The sequence below is a fragment of the Oryx dammah genome, unplaced genomic scaffold (genome assembly GCF_014754425.2).
Source record: "Oryx dammah isolate SB20612 unplaced genomic scaffold, SCBI_Odam_1.1 HiC_scaffold_12, whole genome shotgun sequence".
Classification (NCBI taxonomy): domain Eukaryota; kingdom Metazoa; phylum Chordata; class Mammalia; order Artiodactyla; family Bovidae; genus Oryx; species Oryx dammah.
In genome coordinates this window covers 71,717,404-71,726,952 of record NW_024070196.1, presented here as the reverse complement: position 1 = coordinate 71,726,952, position 9,549 = coordinate 71,717,404, and the positions used below count along the sequence as shown (strand labels likewise).

The following is a 9,549-nucleotide window of genomic DNA, read 5'->3' as shown; positions in this document are numbered from 1 at the left end:
GCCGCCCGCGCCGCCCCAGGGCCCTGCGCCACCCCTGCACGCGCGGGACTCGGGCGGGCCCTTCCCGGGGCTGGCGGGCGCTCCGCGCGGTGCCGGGGCGCCCTGGGGGCGGGAGCGGGCGCCGCGGGCTCCCCCTCCCCGGCCACAGGCAGGGCCGAGGGGCGCCTCCAGGGTCCCGAGCGGGGCGCGGGGCGGGGGAGCCCCAGAGGGGGCCTCGGCGGCTCCACGCGCCCCGACCTCCCCCAGCACACCCCTGCCCTGCGCGGACCCCTCGGCGGAGAAGGCGGCCTGCGCGCGGCACCGCCCCCTGCCGGCTGTGTGTAGCTGGCGCCTCGGGGCGTGGGGCTGTGGAGGCCGCGGGGGTCTGGCCAGACGGGTCACGGCTTGTTGGGCTTGTTAGGCGGGGCGCGGGGCGCTGCTCCTGGGGGCTCTGCTGGCCCTGTGCAGGCCCCAGTTCAGGGATGAGCGGAAAGCCTGGCGGGGGAGGGCTCAGGACACAGGGCGGCAGAGCTTGCAGGCCGAGCAGAGGGGCCAGGCTGTGAGGCGCCCTGGGGCGCACGGGTGCGTGCCCAGCCGGCGCTCTGGTGCAGGGCCCTCTCTGGGGTCCAGTGAGGTCCTTCCTTGCAGACAGGCTGCCCAGAGCCCACAGGTCTTAAAGGCGGTTTCCCGCAGTGGGGCCTTCAGAGGCCCGTTGGCCCCGCCTCCTCCCCACTTATCAGACGGAGGGGGCTGCTGGGTGTGCCCCGTGGGGAGAGCAGACCGTCGAAGATAAGCCCACAGTCCTCGCGCCATCTGTTCACGTGGGCAGGGAGAGTGGGGCTGGCGGAGGGGCTCTGCGGGCCAGGGAGACCCCACGGACACTGCACCGCAGCGGGCCGGCCATGGATGGTAGGCACCTCTTCCCGGTCCCCGCCTCCCTGAGCAGGGGAGAGGAGAGAGCCCCCAAACTTGTGCTGATCTTATTTCTGTCCATGGGCAGCGGGCCGAGGCCTGGTGCTGGGAGTCCCTGGCTGAGAGCTGGCCTCCCCTGAGGACACCCCCCCCCGCCCTCCCTTGCGGACCCCAGTTCTGCTGTCTCTGAGCTGCTTTCCGTGGCAGCATCTGCAGAGACAGGGCCTTCTACGGGGAGAAGACGGGGCAGCCAGTCCTCCAGGGGCAGGGGTGGGGGCTGCAAGCGGCCTCCTGGGGCCCCAGAAGCGTTTCAGAGCCGCTGCCCCGCCAGGCTCTGTGGGCACTCGGAGTGGCCGAGCCACACGGCCCGACAGGTGGACTCGAGAGAAGCTTTCCCGCCCGCTCCTGCCAGGACGTCGGGTGACGCTGACCTCAGGGCAGCTCACGCTTTCTTGATGTGGGTGGTGGGGGTCAGTGCAGGCTGGGGGACGCGTGCTCACCCCAGACCATCACAGGGCCGGGTGTGCCGAGGGACCGCCCTGGAATGTGGGCGGCCTCCCTGGTGGCGCCTCCTGGCTGGTCCCAGTCCTTCCTTCTGACGCCCCCCTCACCCCTGCAGGCCGGCAATGCTATGACCTCCTGGTGATTGGCGGCGGATCCGGCGGCCTGGCCTGCGCCAAGGAAGGTGCGTGTCCTGCGTCCCGCGTGTGGCTGGTCCTCCGGGAGGGCAGTGGAGCTCTGGGGGCTGGGGGCGCGACCCGCACGCGTGCTCTGGGCCACGGGCCTGGTCTCCCTCCCCAGGCAGCCGGTGGCCTGCTTTCTCTCACTGTAGATCACACTGCATTTTATGAAATTTTGTCTCAGTGGACTCGCGCTGCAAGTATCCTCACTTTCCGGGCCTCTCCCACGGGCCCCGTTCTGTGGAGATCGTCCGTGTTGCTGCATGTATCCGGAGTCTCGCCTTCTCACACGGCTGCGTTGACTCGGCGTCCATCTCACCTGTGGTTGCTCTATTCGCCCGTGGACTGGGTTGTTTCCTGTCTGGGGCGGTTGGAAACATCTGTGTGTGCGTGTGTCTCTGTGTGGATGCGTGCTGTGCGTCTGCCGGAGGGCCGCCTGAGAGTGGAGCAGCTGGGCCGAGTGCTGTGCCCCCCGCCTAGGCACTGTTTGCCTTTCAGCAGTGTTTCGCCCGTTCGATGAGCAGGTCTTCCACGTCCACGTCCCTTTTATCCTGCGTGTTTCGTGCTTTCAGACTGCTTTGTTGAGATGTGAGTCACACGCCGTGCAGATCACTCGTCTAAACCGCCTGATGTCGTGCATTTTGCACCCGCAGGGTTGTGCGGCCGTGACCGCCAAGTGTATCTCCTGTTGCTTTCTGTTTGTGCTGGTCTCTGTTGCCCGGGCTTTCTCTGGTTGCAGGAGCGGGGTTGCTCTTTGCTGGGAGGCTTCTCACTGCGGTTGCTTCTTTGCTTGTGCGGCATGGGCTCTAGGGCGCATGTGGATTCTTCCCCACTGGGAGACAGTCACCAGGAGGGGACATAAGGAGACATAAGTACCCCTACCCGGAGGCGACGACGTCACCCCACACCCGCATGTCGCCCCACAAGGCACCTAGGACTCTGCCCTGTCTGCGCCCCGGCGTCCGTTCTGATGAGAATCTGCCCTTTGTATCTTTGTTCCTCTGCTGTGTGTCTCTCTCCTCTGCTCACTTTTAGGGTTTTCTCTTTCCGTTACTTTTGAGCAGTTTAATGATAGCATGCCAACTCAGGTGCATGCTGAATTCCCTTCCTGCCGGAGTTCGTCGAGCTCTGTGGGTCTGTGGATCAGGATTCCCCATCCTCTGGGCCCTAATGCCTGAGGTGGAGGTGATGTCGTGGCAACAGAAATAAAGTGCACAGAAATGTGATGGGCTCGGATCATCCCGACACCATCCGTGGCAAAGCTGTCTTCTACAGAACCGGCCCCACATGCCAAAAGGGGTGGGGAAACCGCTGGGTCATAGTTTTCCTTGATCCATGGTGCTGTTCAGCCATCAGCCGCTGCTCCGCGTGGGCGTCGCTGCTCCCACGGGCGTCAGCTGTCCCGGCCCCTCTCCGAGCTCGCCCGGCTCTCTGCATCGTGGATGGTCTCCATTCCTGCCTGTAGGCTCCCTAATAAAAGAGTCTGCTGTGTCTGCTCCACCATGAACCCCACTCGGTGCCAGTTCTTAAAAGTATGTTTCTCGGAGCACCGTTGCTGTGCAGCGCCGTGCCCGTCCCCACTGCCCAGCGAGGCGCGCCGGCCGCACATGTGCACGGGTCCCCCGCTGTGGCTTTCCCTCTGCTTGGCGCGGTTGCATCTCTGCAGTTTGACGTGGGCGCTTTTTTCTGTCTTTCACACGGCTTCTTAGCTCTTCGAACACGTGGAGTGCAGTTGTGACCCCTGCTTTGCTTGCTTTTCCGCTGATCCTGATGTCACTGCCAGTTCTCGGCAGCTTCGTGGACTGGTTGCATTTTTCTGCTCCTTTGTGTGCCTGGTAATTTTTGTTAGAGCGCCACTTTGGGCTCTACCCTGCTGACTTCCCTTGGTAAAGAGTCTGCCTGCAATGCAGGAGACCTGGATTTGATCCCTGGGTGGGGAAGATCCCCTGGAGGAGGGTGTGGCAACCCGCTCCAGGATTCTTGCCTGAGAATCCCACGGACAGAGGAGCCTGGTGGGCCACAGTCCGTAGGATCACAAAGGGTCGGACACGACGGAGCGACTTACACCCTTTCGCTTTCGTTTGCTGGGTTCTGGGTCTTTTTGTACTCCTAGAAGTGTGTCAGAGCGTGTCCTGAGATGTAGGTAGGGACAGCCTGGTCTTTTCGAATCTTCTGCATGAGGTCTGTTAGGCAGGCCTGGTGCGGGGCCCAGTCCCGGCCTGACTACTCGGAGACACGACCTTCCCAAGCCCACAGACCGCCCCAGGAGGCTGGGCAACACTTCCACCGTACCTCCTCTCGGGAACGCCCGGCCCCTCCTGGGCTGGGTCCTCGGGACCCCTGTTCCTGGGGTTCACATCCTCCCGCCCCTGCCTCCGGAGATCGCTGGCCTTCGTTTTCCCCTGCTCCGCTTCTTGACGCCAGCGTCTTGCACATTGTGTCAGGACATTCGGTTGTTTTGAGCGGGAGGCTGACTCTGGTCCCTGTTGCCCCGCCCTGGTCAGACCCAGAAGCTGGGTGTGGTTGTGTCTGAGGAGTCCCCCCGGCCACAGCCTTTAAATCCAGTGCCGGGTCCCGTCGGTCACCGTTGAATGAAGTGGTCTTGTTGATGAAGACTTGCACACTTGCTTCTGATCGTGGTAGCCACGAGTCGAGCGTGTTCTGTAGTGTCAGACGCTCGTGCCCTCGGGGTGCAGGTCCGGGGCCTGGGGCTGGCCGGTGCTGTGCCCCAGCAGGGCCCGTGGGAAGCCTACACTTGTCCCTGGGCTCAGAATGCAGGGCCCGCAGCTTGGGGACCTGCAGACAGCGGAGGGGGGGTCTTGGGGAGCGGGGCGGGGGGGCGGCTCCAGGTGGGGCTGAAGTGTGGGGTCGGGTCCTGCTCCCCGTCTCGGGGCCTTGCTGACCTGCCATCTGACTCCCGAGTTTTGCTTTCCTGAGAAGAGGCAGCAGTGCCCAGCTGGGGACTCTGAGCAGATGGACTGGGACCCTCCATGGGGTCCAGGAAAGAGGGGTGTGAGGGGGGCCGGGGGCCTGTCTGTAGTGTCCCGGGTCTGACCTGCCCTGGAGCAGGGTGGCGGGGTGGGCTGGGCAGCGCTGCTCTGGTGGGCAGTCAGGGAGAGAGTCCGGGTGCCTGTCCGTGGGCACTGTGGCCGAGGCCAGAGGCCTCCTGGGCCGCCTGAGTCCCCCGGGTGGACTGGTCCCCAGCGTGCTCACCTGCCTCTTCCTCATCCTTAGCCGCCCAGCTGGGGAAGAAGGTGGCCGTGCTGGACTACGTGGAACCTTCCCCCCGAGGTAGGCCAGTCCTGCGGGTGGGGGCGGGCTTCAGTCCGGAGGGGCCGAGCCCAGCCCTCTGGCCGGGAGAGTTGGAGTCAGCAGGGTGGCGGCTCACCCGAGCTCCCCCTGCCCGCCAGGCACCAGGTGGGGCCTCGGCGGTACCTGCGTGAACGTCGGCTGCATCCCCAAGAAGCTGATGCACCAGGCAGCACTGCTGGGCGGCATGATCCGCGATGCCCCCCACTACGGCTGGCGCGTGGCCCAGGCCCCGCACGACTGGTGAGGCGCGACGGGGGGGCCGGGGTCCCCGCAGCCCCCGGGCAGCCCCTTCACCCCCATGTATGGGCCAGGCTTCTGGTTGTCTCCCGGGGCGGGTGGCAGAGGCTGCCCGCCCCCTGGGTGGGGCCTGGGCCCTGCTGCGCCCATGGCGCCCAGGACCCACCTCAGGCTGCCAGGCCTGGCAGGTGGCAGGTGGTCTGCTCAGGGCCCCCAAGTCGGGAGCCCCTGGCCTAGGCCCAGGGACGGCCTCCACCCCCGCCACCTTGAGAAGCACGTGGCCCCTGGGTGTGCCTGTGAAGGGCCCTTAGCAGCCCCGTCCTGGCGGGACCCGCCCCTGAACCGTGCGGCCGTTCAGCCCCACGCTGCCTGTACCACCAGGGCGACAATGGCGAACGCCGTTCAGAACCACGTGAAGTCCCTGAACTGGGGCCACCGCGTCCAGCTGCAGGACAGGTACCACTGCTGTGCCGGGCCCCGGGCGGTCGTGGGCATTGAGGACTCCCCAGGCTGGGGAGGTGGGGAGAACTGCGGAGAAAGCCGTCGTCTGGCGGGCTCCACACTCCCAGCGCGGGGCCCGGGTTCGATCCCTGGCCGGAGAACTAGAGCCTGCATGCTGAGGCTGAGACTTGGCACAGCCGAGTAAATAAGTGTTTAGAAAGTAAAGACACAGCACCATTGGGAAGTATTTTGTTAAAAAAACGAAAGCCAGTTTCTGGGCACCAGGCGCCCCTCACCCCTCCTGGGGCCTGGCCTCATGGTCCCCTGCCTGCTGGCCCCCTTGCTTGGCAGCGGGACGTTGGTAGGTTTTGGGGGGACAGTACTGGTACTGTCCAGTACTGGGAACCTCCCCTTCCTGGTGGAGCGTGTCCAGGTGATAGGACTGAGCTCAGCAGAGGCCCGGCCACCTCTCTCCCCACACACCGGAGCTGCGCTGGGCCTTGGGACGTCCCTGCGTGGCGGCTGTGGTCCATGTGTCTGGGGAGACCCAGGGAGACGGCAGCCGTGCCCCCCTACCCCTGAGCCGTGGGAGGCCTGAGGTCACATCTGAGCATCCTGTTTTCATTTTGCAGGAAAGTCACGTATTTTAACGTCAAGGCCAGCTTTGTTGACTCGCACACAGTTTGCGGTGTCTCCAAAGGTGGGGAGGAGGTGAGCGCCTGCCCCCTGGGCTCCCAGGGGCCGCTCTGGGCCGTGGTGGGCAGATCCCAGTTTCGCGCAGCCTCTGCGCTGTCCCCAGCGATCAGTGCCACTGGGATTGACAGGACATCCCCCCGGGGCCCAGGATGGTCCAGTCCTCTGTGACGGAGGAAGCGAGCACGCCAGGCTGCCTGTGGCCCAGGCGGCCCAGCCCGGCATGGCCTTGTGGGATTCTGGAGACCTTCTCCCTGGGGACACTGTGTAAGCTGGGAAGCTCTCCTGCCGGTGCTCAGACCCGTCTCAGGGCCGCCGTGGGGCCGGCGCCCCAGGCAGTGGCTGGGACTGGGTACAGTGGGGCCCTCGCGAGGTGCCTGAGGGCGCCCGTGGGGTGCCTAGGTGACCGCAGCTTCCTCGGTTTCTTCCCAGACTCTGCTTTCGGCCGAGCACATTGTCATCGCCACCGGAGGTCGGCCGCGGTACCCCACACACGTGAGTGTCCCCGGAGCACCCGCCCCCACCCCTGCGGTCCGCCCAGCGTGAGCTGCCTCTAGGGCGGGGGACCCGGCGGCTGTGACTGGTGGCTCTGGACAGGCCTCCAAAGGAGGGTAGGGTGCTTGTCCGAGTGACCACACAGGCAGGGCCCGTCAGTGACCACCAGTGACCCCCGCCCGCAGCCGTGGGGTTCAAAGTCCCTGACAGCTGTGGTGTGCTCCAGGGCCTGGCGATGAGCCCAGCTACCCGGCTGTCCACATGGGGACTGGCCCACTCCCACCCCACTGACCCCTGAACAGGGTAGATGTGGGAGCCACGGGTCCTGGGGAGGCCACTCGGTGGCTGCCCGCCCCACTGCCGGCCGAGTCTGCCTGTGTTCTGGTCCCTGTGTTACCCAGACCTGTCGGTCTCCCTTGAGCAAACTTATGAAACTTTATTTTTTTTGCCAATTGGAACCATAAACTGTTTGGAATCCGTTTCCTCTCTGCAGCGCTTCTGACTCCCGAGGGCCATGGGGAGGGCACACGTCCCATGCCCCCACCTGCTGGGGCGTGGGGTGACCTGCGCAGCCCCCGGGCGCGGGGCCCACCGCACTGTCCCTCGGGGACCGCCCAGCCTTCAGCCCAGCACCCTGGGGACCGGCCTGCCTGGCCTCGCCCCTCCCGCCCCCAGCCCTGGGTCTGATCCGGGGGTCCTGGAGAGCTGGAGGAAGAGGCTGCGGCCCCCCCAGCCCCCAGCCCAGAGCCGCTCCTGGGGAGGTGCAGCCGCACGCAGGTGATATCTGCGAGCCGGCTTCCTCTGTGGGCACCCTAGGGGCCAGAGACGCCACCTTACATCGACCCTTCTCCTGGACAGATCGAAGGTGCCTTGGAATACGGGATCACGAGTGATGACCTCTTCTGGCTGAAGGAATCCCCTGGAAAAACGTAAGGCCTGAGGGGTGTCCGGGGCCCGCTCCCCTGTGCACAGGGCAGCTGGGTAGCCTGTGTTCCTTCCCACCTAGGGAAGGCGGAAAGCCAGCCGCGCTGTGCGTTCGTTCGGGGCTGTGCCCGCCCAGGGCCATGTCACGGGGTTTGGCTGTTGTCCGCAGGCCTGGCGTTCATCAGGCTTCCCGCGGGCCACCGGGGGGAGCCCGGCCCCTCTCCAGTGCTGGTCAGGTGTCCCGCTTACACCTACCCCCCTAGTGTCCTGGGCGCCCCTGAGATGGGCAGGGCCCAGGGGCCCAGCTCACTCCCAGCCTGGGGTCCAGTTCTGGGAGCTGCTGCCGGGCGTCTCGGGGACCTGTGTTCGCAAGGACCAGACAGGCCACCAGAGGGCGGCAGAGGCTCGCTGTCACAGTGCCGGGCTGGGGAGGCTTGCTGCCCGAGGCCTGCGGGGGCAGGGTCTGCGTGTGGGTGTGAGCGTGTGTGTCCACACGTGTGTGTGCCTGTGTGTGAGCACGTGAGCGTGTGTGCGTGCCGGGCCGTGTGCTCTGCGTGCCCTCACTGTCCTGGCCTCACGAGGCATCCTTTCAGGCCCAGCTGCAGCCCCTCGCGAGGGGCCCCCTTTCTCTCCCCTGGCCAGACTGGCTGCAGAGGAGCCCGTCCTGCGGGTCCTGACCATCTCTGGCTTCTTCCGCACCGTGTGCACAGCCCGAGCTGTGTCCAGTCGAGAACCGCAGTCCCGGGTGGGCGCTGTCTCGTGGGCCGAAGGGACCGGGCCTCCCCCGCCGGGTGGGGCCCCCCGGCCGCTCCCATCTGCAGCCCGGGTCGCGCTGCCGCGCCTCCACAGGCTCCGGCCGTGCCGGGCGCTTCCCCCTGGAAGTGGGGTGTGACTTCACGTCATGCTTACCGCGCTGTCTCCCCGTCGTGTCTGGCGGCCTCTCTTGTCCCGGCCTAGCAGGCTCGACGGGGTCTGGCTTCTGCGGTTGCCGTTACAGCATCTTTGGTGTTCACTAGCTGCTTGAAACGAGTGTGGGCGTCTGCGTGTGGGTGTGAATGTGTGGCTGTATGTGCGTGTGTGTCAGGAAGACTGTGGATCTGTGTAAGGATGTGTGTCCGTGAGGGTGTGTGTCTGTGAGCATGAGCGTGTGTCTGAGGGCGCCTATGAGAGCACATCTGAGCGTGTTGTATGAGTGTGAGCATGTGTGTCTGTGAAGTGTGCGAGTGTGAGTGTGAGCATGTGTGTGAATACGTGTGTGTGTGCATATCTGTGAATGTATCTGTGTAAGTATGTGTGTCTGTGAGCATGTGTGACTGAACGTGTATTAGTTAGCATGTGTATCTCTGTGTGTGTGGCTGTGAGCGTGTGTGTCCGTGAGCGTGTGTGTGTAAGCATGTGTGGCTGTGAATGTATGAGTGTGTGTGGCTGAAAGCATGTGTGGCTGTGTGGCTGTGAGTATGTGTGTCTGTGAGCGTCTGTGGCTGTGAATGTGTGTGTCTGTGAGTATGTGTGTGTCTGAGCATCTGTGGCTGTGAATGTGTGTGTCTGTGAGTATGTGTATCGCAGTGAGTGTGTATGTATGTGTGTGGCTGTGAAGATGTGTGTCTGAAGGTGTGTGGCTGTGAGCGTGTGTGTCTGTGAGCATGTGTGTGAGCGTGTGTGTCTGTGAGCATGGCTGTGAGCATGTGTGGCTGTGAGCGTGTGTGGCTGTGAGCGTGTGTGTCTGAGCGTGTGTGGTTGTGAGCGTGTGTGTGAGCGTGTCTGTGAGCGTGTGTGGCTGTGAGTGTGTCTGTGAGCGTGTGGCTGTGAGTGTGTGTGGCTGTGAGCGCGTGTGGCTGTGAGCGTGTGGCTGTGAGCGTGTCTGTGGGCGTGTGTG

The 9,549-nt window shown here is 64.8% G+C and overlaps 1 protein-coding gene across 3 annotated transcripts in view; it reads left to right on the top strand.

Annotated features, from left to right (window-relative positions):
- The window catches only part of TXNRD2 (thioredoxin reductase 2), a 38,440-nt gene that overhangs the window by 11,824 nt on the left and 17,067 nt on the right, over positions 1-9,549 (top strand). The window contains exons 1-8 of one of the 3 annotated variants that reach the window (XM_040251265.1): positions 531-888; positions 1,511-1,576; positions 4,806-4,862; positions 4,982-5,123; positions 5,502-5,576; positions 6,194-6,272; positions 6,687-6,749; positions 7,608-7,678. In XM_040251265.1, the coding sequence (XP_040107199.1) occupies positions 882-888; positions 1,511-1,576; positions 4,806-4,862; positions 4,982-5,123; positions 5,502-5,576; positions 6,194-6,272; positions 6,687-6,749; positions 7,608-7,678 (560 nt within the window). In that variant the 5' untranslated portion in view covers positions 531-881. Of the gene's footprint in view, positions 1-530; positions 889-1,510; positions 1,577-3,601; positions 4,863-4,981; positions 5,124-5,501; positions 5,577-6,193; positions 6,273-6,686; positions 6,750-7,607; positions 7,679-9,549 lie in introns of those variants that run through there. The other 2 variants (XR_005723007.1, XR_005723008.1) reach the window with 2 other exon arrangements.